Source organism: Eptesicus fuscus, chromosome 11, assembly GCF_027574615.1.
Source record: "Eptesicus fuscus isolate TK198812 chromosome 11, DD_ASM_mEF_20220401, whole genome shotgun sequence".
In the NCBI taxonomy this organism is placed as follows: domain Eukaryota; kingdom Metazoa; phylum Chordata; class Mammalia; order Chiroptera; family Vespertilionidae; genus Eptesicus; species Eptesicus fuscus.
This window is the reverse complement of record NC_072483.1, coordinates 79,720,731-79,737,996: the sequence shown is the minus strand read 5'-3', so window position 1 is coordinate 79,737,996 and position 17,266 is coordinate 79,720,731. Positions and strand designations below refer to the sequence as shown.

General features: G+C 41.8%; 1 protein-coding gene across 1 annotated transcript; it reads right to left on the bottom strand.

Annotated features, from left to right (window-relative positions):
* Positions 1-6,954: 6,954 nt before the first annotated feature.
* On the bottom strand, positions 6,955-8,649 carry LOC103289357 (gamma-crystallin C). The gene is made up of 3 exons (XM_008145226.3): positions 8,641-8,649; positions 8,300-8,542; positions 6,955-7,227 (listed from the first exon to the last, which is right to left on the bottom strand). The coding sequence occupies exons 1-3, from the start codon at positions 8,647-8,649 to the stop codon at positions 6,955-6,957; spliced, it is 525 nt and encodes a 174-aa protein (XP_008143448.3).
* Between the last annotated feature and the right edge of the window lie 8,617 nt (positions 8,650-17,266).

Sequence of the window (17,266 nt, the reverse complement as noted above, 5' to 3'; positions counted from 1 at the left end):
ACTGAAGAGGGTAGGAAATTGGGATGCTGACCAAGGGAGTTCGCAGGATTTCACGCTTTCTGATTGGTAAGCAAACAAACAGAACCCCACGAACGCAGCAGGCCCAGAGCTTCGGGGTTCAGTCTGGTTTTAATTTTGTTGCAGCCACACAGGGAAATAGATGAGGATTACATGTTCTATCTGGACTAATTGTGAGTCCAAAGGGGAGTAAGCTTTAAAATGCTTAACCTCAGAATGACCAACTAAAGGGGACATTTCTAAGTGTAAAGACATAAAGAAAGAGTAATATGTTTAAAGCAAAAAAAAAATAGATGGCCTGCTAGAGCCTTCTAAAATAAAACCAATTTCCCATGAAACGCTTTCTGGAAGGATCTAGATACACCTCTGTTCTCTGGGGGTCTAGAGGGCAGGAAGTGAGTGACATGAAGACCCAGAGCCCCAGCTGGAATGGGTGGGCGGTGGAATGAAGATCTAGAGCTGGGAGCTGGGAAGACTTGAGGACGTATTTCTCCGCCTGGAAGTGAATGGTTCCACGGACGGGAAAGAGCACTGGAGTGGAAGATGCCCAGTGCCTTTAGCCTCTTTCATGCTCAATGAATTACCCACAATCCTATGTGGTCTCTTGGAAATGCTTTGTCCTGACTTGGGTCATCACTCTTTGTAAGTCGAGATTTATTCATTAAACACCAACTGTGTACAATATGATGCGTTCCGTACTTGTTATTCCCTACATAAAGGCATGTGTTTCTGAAGTCACTTAGGTTTCCATAGTGAAAAATAAGCAGCCAGAATCTAAAGAATAAAAATCATTATTTTAATTAAAAATTTAAAAAATAGAATAATTTAAAAAAATTTTTTTTAAATCATCATTTTGCTGAGAACTGTTTCTGTGGGGAGAGTGTTGACAGATGAAAACAGTAAAATATGAGAGAGAACCAAATGCGAAGGGTCCCAGAGAGCTTATAGAGGAGTGTGGGGGACTGTCTGTGGGGACCACCACCTCCTCTGACCAGTTACAACTGAAGTTTAAGATACATTTGGGGGACCGAAACAAGGGACTTTGAGCTTGTTTTTTTCATAAACTAGGAAGGGAGAAGGTTTTATTTCAGCCTGGGGGGAGAAACGGGGAAAACCCTACCCTTCTCATAGAACTGAAAAGTGAATGGCTTGGGCCAATTGTGGCTTGATTTCAGTGCTCTCCAGAAAATTCTGTGAGTGACAAATGTGAGTTAGACCTAAGCTCCAGGCTGTACTTCGTGTGCTGAGTGAACATACGTCAAGCCCTGAGAATCCTTCCACCTGCAGCACAGGAGCAGTGCTCCGTGCAAGTTGCCGGGAATGACTGATGGGGACTGTCTTTGGAGGGAGAACAGGAGATAAGGAACAGGATCCCTGTTGTCCGAGCTCCAGTCCAAGAAGTAAGTAACCCTTTGTCACTCCCTAAACATTCGGGTGGTTTCAAACAAAAGTGAAGGAAAAAGGAACTAGTTCAGGTTAGGAGTTTGCAGCACGCAGGGCAATGGTTCATGTAGCTGTAGTAAATAATCTACAAAATGCCGTATCTGAGAAATAGCACTTTCTAATTTTCTATAACTCAAAATAGTATATGAATCTAAGTCTTACTTATTCCACTGGGATGGAGAGAAATTTTAATATTAGTCATTGTTGGGTTTCTTCTCCTCTCTTTCCAAGCTTCAGGCTTCATGGCTGGGTTCTGTGGGCTTACAGGCAACCAGGGAATTTCATGGGGTTAGACTTAGAGGATTTGTGGGAGACTACTGTGATGTTCATTGTTTATGGCTCTTCCCAGTTTTCACACCAGCATGGAAATGAGACACGGTAACTCCGAGGGCTGTGGACCTGGAGATATGTTTTACTTAGTTGGCACAGTGTTTAGATGTTTTGTTTTTGTAATGTTTTTTTTTTAAAAAATATATGTTTGTTTATTTCAGAGAGGAAGGGAGAGGGAGAGAGAGATAGAAATATCAATGATAGAAATCACAGAGAGAATCACTGATCGGTTGCCTCCTGCATGACCCACACTGAAGATCAAGCCCACAACCCGGGCATGTGACCTCCTGGTTCATAGGTCGATGCTCAACCACTGAGCCATGCTGGTGGGCTGTTTCTGTAATGTTTTAGGTTAGTCCACACTTTGCCTTCACTTCCCATCACTCCTTGCTGTCTGATAGGAGGCTGTTTCGCTTATTTACATCATCTCCCTGGCCCCTGAAGGTATTGAGAGGCAACCCCGCAAACAAGAGTTTTTAAACTCTACTCAGTTTCTATCAGTTTTTACCAAATGCAAACAAAAAACTATACATCAAAATTCTCAAGCATTCTCTCTTGGTCTGAACCATACTTTATTAGCAATTTATGTGTTTTGGGGTTAAAAATCTCCTTTTGTAAATGTTTTTTTTTTTCCCCTTTTATAAAAGGACGTACAAATAATAGGTGGTGCTTAGTTTTACATTTGTGTTGTTTTGTTTTTAACTTTAAATGACCTTGGATCATTAAAATTGGTGATCCTATGTTGGTCCCCATGGGTCTGGGAAATCTAAAATACTGATTTAAAGAATATGAAAAATATAGCAAACATTTTTATGGGGGGTCTGTTTGTTATAATGCTTCAAAATTCTATCCTAGGGTTATTTCAGAAATTATTCCTCCATTGAACTCCCCACTTAGGGCCAGTGTAGCAGTTGAGAACCTTAAACAAACCTGAGCTACAGACTCATCCTTGCCTCTTCTAACTGTGGGGCCCTGGCCATGTTATTTAATTTAACTTAATCTCAGTTTTTTTCACAGGTATTGTAAATAATAGGTTTAATTTGTCTAGTGTATAAGCTACTTGGATCAAGCTAATTTTTTCACTTTCAAGATAATGTTTCTCATACGTAAGCCAAGTCATTATGCTGTACATTTAAAACTTTTACAGTGCTGTATGTCAGTTGTATCTCAAAACTGGAAGATCTATAGTGTTCTTCATTAAATAGTTTTACAACTGTTGTACTCTTCTTTGTCACGTGACATTTCCATTTTAACTGAAGTAGTATGACTCAAGCTTCTTCATCCTTGTCTGCCACCGCTGTCATTAACTATCATCCATCGTTATTTTTCTCAGAACCCTTTACTGAAGTAAAGGCACAAGCTGACCTTAAAAAATGTGGTTGGAGGCTGGTTTCTCACATTCCTCTTTTGGAATTCTAAAGAAGAAAACGGCCATTTCATGCTGGGTTGCAAGCTCATTGTAATTTTGCATGAGAGAAGGAGAGAAAATAAGTCATTTACAAAATGTTTGTATTGTTATTAGAATTTCTCTTCCTTAGAAGATTTATATGTGAATCCCAAGCCCTTTTAGCACAGAAGCTTTTGTAGTTCTGGGTCAGTGGTCGGCAAACTCAACAGAGCCAAATATCAACAGTACAACGATTGAAATTTCTTTTGAGAGCCAAATATTTTAAACTTAAACTTCTTTTAACGCCACTTCTTCAAAATAGACTCGCCCAGGACGTGGTATTTTGTGGAAGAGCCACACTCAAGGGGCCAAAGAGCCGCATGTGGCTCGCGAGCCGCAGTTTGCCGACCACGGTTCTGGGTCATTGTTAAAATGTCTCCCAAAGCATGGGAGGGACATTGTAGAATTCATTTTGCTAGTCCCCTAAGACCAGTGGGCTAGATAGAAAAATAAAGGAGCAGAAAGGCAGGAGATGGAGGTGATGCTGAAAGGAGGGGCAAAAAGAAAGGAAGACAGTGAGAGGAGGAAGGGGTAGAGAATTGGTGACCAGCTTTTTTCTGGCCTCCAGCTCCCCAGCCGAAAGGACAAAGGCAGAGTGGCTGCTCCTGTGTGACCCTTTGTCTCTTGTGGCAAGGACAGCTTTTATTTCTATTCACAGGAAACTATTTTCATTAGAAATGTTTTTCCAAAGCAGGAAAAAAAAGTGTCACCCAAAAGTTAAGTGTGTAAGGATAAATGTGTATATCCTACCAAGAAAACACTTGTCCCCCCAAAAATGTTAAGGAATAAAAACATATATTATGTGGAATATGTAAATAAATATTGCTCCATTCATTTCCCCTAGTAGGTTATTACAGGATGACTTAAAAGTTCTAAGTAAAAGTACTTGATAAACAAAAGTGATTGCCTATGTATTAAGTAGTACTTGGGCAGGACTGGATTCTAAATGTGATTATATACTTATTATTTAGTGTTCATACTTAGTATTTTTTTTTAAATATATTTTATTGATTTTTTACAGAGAGGAAGGGAGAGGGAGAGAGAGTTAGAAACATCAATGAGAGAGAAACATCAATCAGCTGCCTCCTGCACACCCCCCACTGGAGATGTGCCTGCCACCAAGGTACATGCCCTTGACCAGAATCGAACCTGGGACCCTGAGTCCACAGGCCGATGCTCTATCCACTGAGCCAAACCAGTTAGGGCCATACTTAGTATTTTTTATAGAGCTCTGTGGTGGTAGGGGCAATGCCTTTCATTTCTTTGTTTTGGTTGTTTTTTCATCCCCAGTGACACATCTGGCAGGCCCATGGCAGGTGCTCAATAAATGGTGAAGACTCTAACTCGAAGTTATGATTTCTGGTGGCTAGTAATTGGGCAAAATTATTCATTTATTTATTTGGTATGTTTTTATTGATTTCAGAGAGGAAGGGAGAGGGAGAGAGAAATAGAAACATCAATGATGAGAGATACTCATTGATCGGCTGCCTCCTGCATGCTCCACACTGGGGATCGAGCTCACAATCTGGGCATGTGCCCTGACTGGGAATCAAACCATGACTTCCTAGTTCATGGGTCCATGCTCAATCACTGAGTAACACTGGCCAGGTTGGGCAGAGTCTTTTAAACAAAAAATACCATGCCCTAACTGGTTTGGCTCAGTGGATAGGGCGTCGGCCTGAGGACTGAAGGGTCCCAGGTTCGATTCTGGTCAAGGGCATGTACCTTGGTTGTGGGCATATCCCCAGTAGGAGGTGTGCAGGAGGCAGCTGATCAATGTTTCTCTCTCATCGATGTTTCTAACTCTCTATCTCTCTCCCTTCCTCTCTGTAAAAAATCAATAAAATATATTTAACAAAATACCTTGTGCTGTGAGCAGGCAGTCTCACTTCTAGGTCTCCATCCTCCAAAAATTATGACATGCGTGGATAAAGGTATATGTACAATATTCTTTGCAGCCTTGTTTGTAAAACCAACATTGGAAAAGCCGGTCACCAGCAGATAAATGGTGAGATAATCTAGGAGCCTTCCAAACAATGGAATACAATGCTTCTGCTTAACGGAGTAAGGGCCTGACCTAGATTTATGTCCATATCATATCACATGTTAAAAGCAAGTTGCAGAATAATATACACAGCATGATTCCATTTTTGTGTGTGTGGGGAGGGAGCCTGTGTTTTATGAGATAGCTACAAAATGAGGGGAAACTTTGAAAAGGATGTCCACTATGTAAACAAGTGTTAGCAATGAAGGACTCCCTCTACTTCTTTAAACATAGAATCTGTAAAGTAGTAAGGTTATGGGACGTTTTTTGCTTTGGAGAGAAAATTTCAACTTAAAAATAACTTAATTCTCTACTGATGAAAAGAATGGAAAATATTTTTAATATGCAGCGCTTTGCTTGTGAGCAAGCAGATTTCACTTCAATCAAAGGGCTCCCGAAATGATGGCTTTCTTCAATGTGCCTTTCGATTTGAGATTGTTCTTTTATAGTAAAAGAATTTTTATGTTTTATGGCACACTATATCATCTATTTAAAATAGTAATGTGGCCCTAGAGGATATAGTGTCAGCCTGTGGACCACAGGGTCCTGGGTTTGATTCCAGTCAAGGGCATGGATCTTGGTTGCAGGCTCCTCTCCGGCCCAGGCCCTAGTCAGGGCTCATGCAGGAAGCAACCGATTGATGTGTTTCTCTCACATCGATGTTTCTCTCTCTGTCTTTCCCTCTCTCTGTCTTCCACCCTCCCTAAAAATCAATGGGAAAATATACTCAGGTGAGGACAGATAATAAAAAGAAATAGTAACATGTATCTCATCCATTTATTTGTATTAGCTGGTGTCACGTACAGCTATGCAGTGTCTGCCCTTCACGCAGTATTTGGCCCAGCTGCTGTACTGGCCAAGAGGTGCACCCCGATCAGAAGCTGTTTTAGACTAGGAAGGAGGTTCTGCAACTGAGTCCAAAAGTTTGGCAATGGCCAATGTCAGCCCTGGCATCAGTTACGTAGTACTGTGCTTGAGAGTGAACAAACCATAAGTCCTTACGTAGTATAATCAGGCTTTTTGCCACGTGGGCTTTTTTTCACCACTCATCGCTGACCCTCTGTGGCCTCCAACCATGTCTTGGGTCAAAAAGAACGTTGTTCCTCAAAGCGGAGGCAGAAGGCTCCATTCTCCCCAGTCACCCTTCCCGATTCTCTACGTTGACCTGCCCTCCATTCTCAGGCAAGCTACCTCCTCTCTCCACCCCCACTTCTGAACCTGTTCAAGACTTACTCTACCTTGAAAAGCTCTTGTAGAACCCCTTCCTATGTATTCACTCCTTAGCCCTACCAGACTGCTGTACGGATTTTTTGGTAATTTCCGAATCTCTGGTGACTCCTAATTTTCGGTACTTTGCCTAGACGTATTTTCTACAATGTCTCCAAGTTCCATCTTATTCTAATCACTTGTTTGCATGTAACTAACATTTTTCTATATCATGTTGATTTTTTCTCTTTAATGATCAGGAGCCCAGGTATAGGGGACAGTTAGGTTCAGGGCCTCAGGTCTGGTAGGGTTAAAGGCCTCTTGAAATGCTTCCTTTATCAGGGACCATTGACCAGTGAATTAATTGGCACACAACGAAAGAAAAACAGAAGCCAGCAATTGCCAACAACACAGACGAAGTACTTTATTAGGTTCCAAAATGAGAAAACGGTAGTAGGAACCGATTTCAGTATAAGTCCACCACCCTCCTCAGAGAGCCAGCCTTCGCATCCACGGCCCCCCAGTCGTGGGAGCTTCTGTACTCCTGGGGCCGCAGCAGGTACTGCCGTCCCCGGTAGTTGGGCATCTCGTAGAGGACCCAGCAGCCCTCCAGCACGTGGAGGGAGCGGACCTCACCCCGGTGGAAGCGGTCCTGGACGCAGGAGCAGTCCTCGCTCAGCTCCATCATGTGGCCTTTGTGGTCCTCTCTCTCATACAGCCGCAGGCGGTGGGAGCCCGTCTGACCCACCCACAGAGAGAAGAAACAACCAAACAACAGATGAACTTGGTGGGCTGGGGTGTGGGATTGTCCATGTCAAACCTGAGACTCTAAGATTGCTGTGAATGCTGTGTACGGGTTTGTGCCCTGCTCACATTAACAAATATTTGCATGCCTGTTCTCTATTTCAGATCTAGGAGACGAAATTTTTAAGAGATCCAAAGTTGGGTTAGAATCTATCAAGAGCTCAAATATCTTGTTTTCTTAACTCCTAATTACCTAATTCCTTGATTCCTAGTGTTAAACCAATATTAGGGGGATAATGTAAAGTATTTGACTGGTATTCTTTTAACATGAGTGTCATCTCCCAAATTTATATACATGTAAATTTACCACTAAAGTAGGATTTTAAAAACCACATACTTCATTGAAAATTGGTTTGGTCGCTTGAATCCTAATTCAACTGATTTCCCAAATTAAGAGCAATTACTTTTCCCAAAGCTGAACGTTACCTTTGAATAGCCCACACTATCAATAGAGTTTTCCATTTCTACTAGTCTACTAGTACAGTGGAAACTATTTCGTTCCTAGTCAATTCCCTTTCCTATAGGTATAAATTAATTTGTTAGAAATACTGCCTTCTCTGTCCAACCAATTTCCCATTTGCAAGCTTTGCTTTATATCCCACTATGTTATTACATTTGTTACAGACAACTTTTGATTGACCTACTGGTAACAAACAAAACAGACTCTTTCCCTAAATGAATTCTTCCCCATAGACTGTGCTGTTTTTGTGCAAGTATCTATTTGAGCTTAGGCAAGTATCTAAAGCCCATCTAATACTTAGATGCTTTTTTTTTTAAAAAAATAATTTTTTTACTTATTTATTTAGAGAGAGAGAGAAACATTGGTTTGTGCCCTGACCAGGGATCAAACCTGCAACCTTGGCTATTGGAATGATGCTCCTACCAACTGAGCTATCTGGCCAGGGTAATCCTGGGGTGCTTTTAAAGGAAACCTCCTTCACCCTAACGCCCCTCAATAATACTGTGAGGCCCCTCAGGCAGCGCGATCGCCATCAGGCCACACTCACCTGGGGGATGAGGCGGCAGGAGCGGACCGCGTCGCTGAGGCCCAGCCACTGCTGGGGGTCGGGGTAGTCGCCGCGCCGCAGGAAGTACTGGGGGCCCTGGTAGTCGGGGCGCTCGTAGAGCATCCAGCAGCCGCTGTCCACGCGGACGGAGTTGCAGCGGCTGAGGTAGGGCTGCAGGTTGGGGTGGTCGCTGCTGCACTCGTAGCGGCGGCCCTGGAAGCCGCGGTCCTCGTAGAAGGTGATCTGCAAAGGAAGAATAACCCCGAGTGAAATCATGTGCCCCCAGCAGATCTTGTGCAGAGGGGGTTTATGGCCTCTCATTTCATCTGCGTCCCGCTCACCTTCCCCATGGCTGGCCGGCAGGCAGGGTCCGTGGATGGGCGCAGGGGCAGCGGCGGGTCTATATAGGGGCGGGCGGCTGCTGCGTTGGCAGGAACAGCACAAAGGGGCCGGGTGAGGAGGGGATTTCATGGGAAATGCCCGTGGAGTTTGCCCCCGTTCTCTGGCATATTCCAACGCTGTCCTGTACGTGTCCTATTGAGCCCCTACAGTTGCTTTTATTCGGATTCCCAGTGTTTTCTAAACTTACCAGCGCATCAGTCTGAACTTTTGACCTGAAATGCTTGTGTCTGCACATATAATTCAGTTACACCCCATGTATTTTCTGGGAAAAAATCTACGCCTTTCTAGAAGAGCCGCAGAATTCCAGAGGGGCCGTGGGGAAGCAGAATGCCACAGCACCAATTTCCCTTGACGACAGAGACCCTCTAACTTAAATTCTCTTTTTGGCCACGGCTTGCCAGTCTAGTACACGACACGAATCTGGATTCTGGTCTTTGCTAGTTTTGACAGATGCTTTAAGGCAGAGGGACTAACTTCCCTTTTGTACTTCATTTAACTAGAAATCAGCGGCTGGTAGTCACCTTGTGATAAGGATCAAGGGAAAGGCTTTTAGGGTCATTGGGTCCAAGACTAGGAAGTTTGTTGCTTTATAGATTGCTTCCCAGGGCCGAGGGAGGGAGCAAAGCTTCACGGACTGAGAATGTCTATTTAGTAGCTACATAAGCTCTCAGAACATGAGTTATTCCATAGTACTTATCTCATAGTACATAGTATGAAGGACAAGAAAGACATAAAGAAAGAAGCGAAATAAAGAAAGAGGCCGGCTGGTGTGGCTCAGTGGTTGAGTGTTGGTCTATGAACCAGGAGGTCATGGTTCCATTCCCGGTCGGGGCACATGCCCAGGCTGTGGGCTCCGTCCCCAGTGTGGGGCATGCAGGAGGCAGCCAATCAATGGTTCTCATCATCGATGTTTCTCTCTCTCTCTTCCTCTCCCTTCCTCTCTGAAATCAACAAAAATATATTAAAAAAATAAAAAGTGACAAGGGAGAGCTTGCCTCCTCTCTCTCTTGGCCAGGTGACAATACAAAAAGAAGTCTGCAAACCAGGAAGTGGGCTCTCACCAGACACTGGGACTGCCTGTACCCTGATGTTGGACATGCCAACCCCCAGAACTGTGAGAAATAAATGTTGGTTGTTAAGCCACCCCGCCTATGATATTTTTGTTATAGCAGACAGAATTAAGAAACACTTCACTGACTTCCCTTGCCCTCAGAATCAAGTACCAGTTCCTTAGGATGGCACACCAGACCTGCCATCCTCCGTCTGTCCCCACACTTCCTGTCCGGTCACACCCAACCACGTATAGCTTCCCAAATGCACAGTTATTTTTTGTACCTCTCTTGTTTTTGAATGTATTGATCATTTGCCTTGAGACACCAGTCCCACATTTTTCACCCAGAGAAATTTTACGCTTTCCTCAAGGCTCAGTTCAAGTATCAGTTCCTCGGCAAAGATTTCCTTGAACCCTTCATCTTCCAGGCTGATAAATCAAATTTAATATTGCTTTTTTGGTTCCCCAAGCATCTTGTTCATACCACTGTCATGGTAATTATCATTTATGTAATGATTTTGTTTAGATATCTGTTCCTTGAAATAAATGGGGAGAGCCCAATAAGGGCAATGATAATTCTATCTTTAGTTTTGCATTCTCACTAACTGGCAAAACGAACTGGTATATTAAAGTTACTCAATAAATGCCTGGGGGATAGAAATGTTACTCCCTAGTCTGGAGTTCATTGTTGTAATAGTCCACAGGACCAATTTCAAATGCTCAGCACCCACTGGCATGCACACTCACATCAAAGTTCAGCATTTGCAACTTTCAATGTGTAAGATGACGTAAGCACCCTGCATTTGATCTGTCAAAGGGCCTTTATAACAGGGCAGATGACTAAGCAAAAACAGGGATGATGTGTTGTTCCCCGGACCCTTGGCTCCTCACTAATTCTAATTTTTATGCCTTCCGGGTTGTCAAATTAATGTTACAACAGCAGCAGCTAATTCCAGAGTTTTGCCAGTGTCTGAGATCCAGCCAGCAGTTGACCTTACCACCCACCTTCTTGCTTCCTAGCAATTCATATGGAATTTATATCACATACGTGCTTGCTTACATGAGCAGAGATCATTTGATGGGCAGCCATGTAGACCAGACTATGCCAAACAAAGAGCCTGGGTAAAGGACCAAAGACCACCATCGTAGGTTCCCTTTCTCAGCTAATCTTTGATGACCACTCAAATAGATGACGAGGAGACAGACAGCAAACATGTCCCACCTCTGTTTAACTTCTATGGCATGTCTCTTGGAACACGTGCATTTGTGTTAAAAACAATACATTTCTCCTTGTTTAAGCAACAGGTGGTTGCCGGAAACCAATTACTGTTTCACTAATAGAGAGATGTGGACAGGAAGCCAGGAAGGCTGTCAACAACATTAATTGCTCTAACCACTCACCCTTTGGTTGAGACATTGTTAGCTGAAGCAGCCTCCACCTCTGTTTATCTTGTGTATATTTCTGTTATTTCCTGCCTAAGGTGTTTTCCCCATAGCCTTAATAAAAGGGATAGCAGGGCCAGAGCAGAGGGTAGTTCTCCCGCTAGAGTTGGACTACTGCCTGGCCCCTCATATCGCCAAATTAAATTTCTTCTAGTCTCTTTTCATTGGTGTGCGGCCCTTCTCCAGAACTCGAACCCTGAACCGGAACCCTGGACCACGCGGGACGTGGAAAGGGGATGCCACAGGTGGTTCTTGGTGTCACTTTTGCTTTGACAAACCCACAGAGGAGAAAATTTGAACTCCCGAAGTCTGGAGGAGAGAGAAGAAGACACATACTAGCATCAGGACCTAACCCCATGGCAGCAGAGCAGGACGGTGGGAGAGGGAACCCACACAGAGGAGGGCCCTTTGAGGGTGTAACTCAATACAGCAGTTCTTGGAACTCCTTTATGGAATAGCTGCCATTTCAGTTTCAGAGACATATGTGACAGGCCTTTTATAAAGTTGTTAAATAGGCCAGAAGCCATTGTGGATTCCAAAGAAAAAAGAGGAAGAAAACTATTTAAATTATAGGCTTTGTATTACAAATTAGGATGTGCAGGAAACAATGGTGTGTGTTGGGGATGTACTTTGACATGGGAATTATCTCAAATTGTTGATTCATCTCAAAGGGAAAAAGGTTAGTGGGATCTTATAGGCTATCCCTTCTTCCATTCCACTTTTTCTGGCTGTCTTCCCCTCAGACCCTTTCAGTTTTTTGAGATCCCAACATCTACTTTAGAGAGAGTAGAGAGAGGAGAAAAGGTAGATTTAGGAGTTAGTTTGGGCATTATCACTTCCCATGACCACTCCTTACTGTTGACTTTTCTTTCTGTTGGGATTAGAGGGAGGGTACCATTCTCTTTGCCTGTGCCCCCGTGATGGAAGGAACTGATTTTTCAAGAACAACTTAATCAATGAGATCCAGGGACTCTAATTTTCTGAGCTTCCAATGCAGGTGTTTCAGAATAATGTCTGAAATCTGTGATATGACTACTTGGCAAATAGTGTAAAATTCAGCACTTCAAGAAATTTTGGGTTTCTAATTCATGTTTGATATATTATTATTGACCAACAGAGGACTGTCCAGGAAGCCAGCACTAGTGTTGGGAGTTTAAAGTTTGAAGAACTGAGATTTAGGAACAGTGAATTCCAAATAATTCAATAATCTATTTTCCAGGGAAGAAAACTTTATAAGTAGCCAAACCATGTGCTCCAGTTCCCCTGGAAAAGTACTGATTCATGCCTCTTGCCCCAGATTAGTACACCCCTTTACTCTAAAAAATGACTCAGGCCTGCCTGGCATGGCTCAGTGGTCAACCTATGAACCAGGAGATCATGGTTTAATTCCCGGTCAGATCATATGCCCAGGTTGTGGGCTCTATCCCCAGTGTAGGGTGTGCAAGAAGCAGCCAATCAATAATTCTCTCTAATCATCGATGTTTCTATCTCTCTCCCCCTCTTCCTTCTGCTCTGAAATAAATAAAATTTTATTTTAAAAAAATGATAGGAAGCTGACTTTTCATGTGTGCATGTGGTTTTGGTAAAAATCCTAAAATTCTTTTGCAAAGCACATAGAATTATATTTGGACTGGAAATCTCATGGAGGAATGGGGTATTGGAAATGGAACTGGGAGAAAAGGAACAGTGCCTGTTAGGATAGGCATACAATAGGTGGGAGAGACCAGTTTATTTGTTTATGGAGCTACAGTAAGAGTCTAGATGCTAAGAATGAATTTCCTCATCAGCTAAGACTTGAATTATATAAAAGGAAGATGGTGGGAACAGCCAGAAAGGACAACCTGAGGTCTTCCAATACATACTTTGTAGCTGCAAAAATATCCTAGTAACATCAACTACAAATGGCTTGAGCCCAATTGAATTGAGCTTTCTTTGAACTTACATGGTTTAGTCTTTAAAATAATGCTGACAACCATGTCCTTTATCCCCCTTATCAGATGTTGTTTCCCCATTTTGAAAACACATGTCATTATTTTTGCCAAGTGCCAAAATTGCAAATGAATGTTTAGTAGATTGAAAGAAAGGCAGAACTCTATTAGTGCCAGAAACACAAGCTAAATACACACACACACACACACACACACACACACACACATATATAATTGATTTCAGAGAGGAAGGGAGAGAGAGATAGAAACATCAGTGATGAGAGAGAATCATTGATCGGCTGCCTCCTGCATGCCCCACACTGGGGATTGCTCCTGCAACCTGGGCATGTGCCCTGACCAAGAACCAAACTGTGATCTCCTGGTTCATAAATCGATGCTCAACCACTGAGCCATGCCAGCCAGGCTTAATTTTCTATTATAAATAAATATTACTTTCGTGAATTGAACAAAACACAATTTTTAAATATATAGATTTAAGTTGATGGAGAAAGCAGAAACTTTGGGAAATAGGCCTATTTTGTCATGTGATTATACTCTTCTCCTTGGGGTAAAATAGAGACCTCCTAAATGAGTGTCATGATTTGCCCTAGAGTTCCATCCCTGAAGTGTCACTATTCCATAGAACCCAGGTGACTGCCTGCAGAGCTCACTCCACTGCTGCCAACCTATTGATTTAGAAGCCACCCCCAGATATGCAGGCATAGAGGATGACTCTAACCCCCCACTCACCTTTGTCATCCCATGTGTACGCAGGAAGATGATACCACGCACCTTTGTGCTTCATGACCCATGAAGGGGCTCTAAAAGGATCACCAAACACAGCGAGCAATATTACACAATGCCAACCGTGGAAGTCCCCGGGCAGCGTGCAAAGCAAAGGGAGAGACAGCAATCGCCACAACATAAAAATGTACCCTCACACGAGCAGCACCAGACAGACAGACAAACAAAAAAAAACAAAACAAAGTCCCACGAAGCTAGACACCTGGCAGCATGCCCAGAGACCACAGGTCACTGATACATTTCTCTGTCTCCCACCTAATGCTGCAGGTCTACTGGTAAACCTCAGGTAAAGTTTTAGTAGCTGGAACCTCAGTGACAACTACCAAAGTCAGCATGAAAAAGGCTGCATTGGTCTCCCAGATAGAGACTCACATCCGAATACACCACCATTTTCAGCAGAAGTCAACAAACCACATACGTGTTTTGTGCATGTCAAAAAAAAAACACAACACACCCCACAAAACAACAAAACTGCTGTTCTGCAAAGATAGCACATCAAAACCTTAAGAAAACACATTCATTTGGTCAAATTGTTACTACACATATTTACAAGCTAAGCCATATGCCTAATCAGCATTTTGGAAAGGTACTGAAAGACCAAAATATTTTCTTATCCTCCTAATCATGATATTTTATTAAAAGAAAGCCTACACCCATTTTCTTGTAATGCTTTATTGAAAGGATTTCAAATGTTTCCATGTGACAACATAGTAAAGGCAAATGATAGATTAATTTTATTTTGGATTGAAACTTTGGAAAGCTGCCTCTTACTCCACCATTCTGCACTATTCAATGCTACACATTTGCAAAATGTGCTAAAAGCCAGCCTGCTCTGACATAGAAATACTATATATTCTTGGAATTCTCCAACCACAGTCTTCCACTCACAATGAAGTAGCATAAAATACACACATTTTGAAGACCCAAATGTAGCCGTATAATATGATTCTAAGAAAAGAACGTTCAACATCCAAAAATAACACTTCAATGCAGTTTGCATCAAAGCTAACTGTAAAGAAAAATATGCTGGCAAGAGTTGCAGTTTTGAGATGATGTTTCTTTTCCTCTCCCAGAGACTTTATTGTGAAGTCCCAGGGTGCAAGTCCAAGTTTCTAAGTGACGTGCAGAATAAAAAGATGATTCTGGTATCAGGCATGGACACAGACATTAGCTTTCAATCTAGAGGGAGTTAAGATCAAATATCAGATACTAAATTATTGACCATGATGGGTTAAGATGAATGTAGGTACGAAAGAATTTCCATGGAACTGTTCTGAGACATTTGGAAATTGAGTTATACTTTTCAATTAAATACAACATATGATCCCACACTGGATCCTCTACAGAAGGAAAAAAAATGTTTTAAAAAACATTATTGGGTCAATTGACAAAATTGTATATAGACAGTAGATTGGGTCAAAGTATTAATGCTAGATTTTTTGAAGTTGATAACTATACTATGGTTATTCAAGAGAATGACTTTGTTCTTAGGATGTACACACTAAAATATATGGGGTTAAAATGAGATGGTGATGTACCTGCAAAAAGATCAGAAAAAAATATGTATCTATATCTATATACAAAGAGAAAGAGACAGGAACAGAGGAAGAGAGAGAGGCAGAGAGAAAAATGATATAGCTAATAGAGCAAAACAGTAACAACTGGTGAATGTGAGTCAAATGTACACACAGGTTCTTTGTCGTACTCTAGCAACTTTTCTCTAAGCTCAGAATTATTTCCAAAGAAAATAAAATAGTAAAAGTAATACTTCGTTTGATGAACCACACCCACAGCCAATCATTTCTTTGCCCTTTAGTGGTTGTGTATTATTCTTACAGCATGTTGCTTTGAATTTCTTGTATATTGGTTTGAATTTAAACTAAAATTGCTCTCTCTCCACTCCTGATAGGGGGTGTTGACGTCTCCAACGAGGACAGTGAAGTCCTCTGCTTCTCCGGCAGTTCTATGCGTTTTCACCTCATGGAGTTCGATGCTCTGCTGTTCAGTGACTACTTAAGGAATGTTATGTCTTTCCTGTATCATCATGCACTTCCCTTCTTTATCCCTGATAACGTTCCTTGCTTTGAAGTAAGTTCTGTCTGAAATTAATATAGCTGCTTTTGCTTTTTTTAAAAATATTAGTGTTAGCTTGACATATTTTTATCTATCCGTTTACTTTTCATCTATATGTGTCTTTATATTTCAAGCAGGTTTCTTATAGACACCATATAATTGGGTCTTGTTTTTTGATCCACTCTGACAAGCTCTGTCTCTTTTCTTCTTCTTCTTCTTCTTCTTCTTCTTCTTCTTCTTCTTCTTCTTCTTCTTCTTCTTCTTCTTCTTCTTCTTCTTCTTCATAAATTTCATTATGAAATGTTTCACACAGAAAAGTTGAAAGAATTGTACCATGAGATACATAGGCCCATAACCTGATAATTCTGTAAAGTTTTCCGTGTTTGCTTTAAAATCCATCAGGGCAATTCTCTATCCCTCTACCCATCCATCAGGCCACCTTACTCTTGGGGGCAGCAGTGTACCCTGTGCCTTCCCCTTTCTTTCATTTCCAAGAAGAGTTGCTGATTTTTCAGTCTGTTCAGCTTTTTACTTGTTAGAGTGGAGTGTCGATATCCAAGCCCCTTCGGTGTGGAAATGGAAATCAGGTCCCACAGACTGTCCTCTCACCATCCTTCTTCCCTCCCACAATGCTGTGAGTTCCTCCGGAGTGGTAAGAAGGGGGCACGTGCGTTACTGCCTGTGATAGTCCTTTCTAAGCCCTTCCATGTCTATTAACAGTCCCTGTATCAACCCCATGAGGTACGTACTGTTATCATCCACTTTTTATAGATGAGGCGCAAGAGATTCACTTAGTAATTCACCCAAGTTATTAAATGGAGGAATCAGGTTTCAAATCTAGTTATCTGACTCCAGAATCCACACTCTTAATCACTAGAGTATGCTGTTTTCTGACTCTTTGGTTTGATCCTATCCATTCCAAATTCATTTCCTAGGACTCTGCCCGATATTGACACTTTCCCAGGACATGATGTTGCTCATACCCATTTCTATTAGTAAATGAGGTACTAATACCAATACAGTCTAAAAGAAATATTTAAAACTGTTTTCCAGAATACCTGGATTTTTAACAAATATTTTCTCCTTTTACCTTACTTTATGAAAAAAAAAAAAAAGGTTGGAAATATATAGAAAATCCTGACTAAGACAATGTTTCATCTTGAGGTTATAAAATTGTTTATCAGTTAAAATATGTGATATAATATCAATAAACTATAAAGAAAAAGACTAAGAAGTTCAAATATACAAAATGAAAAACTTCTTTAA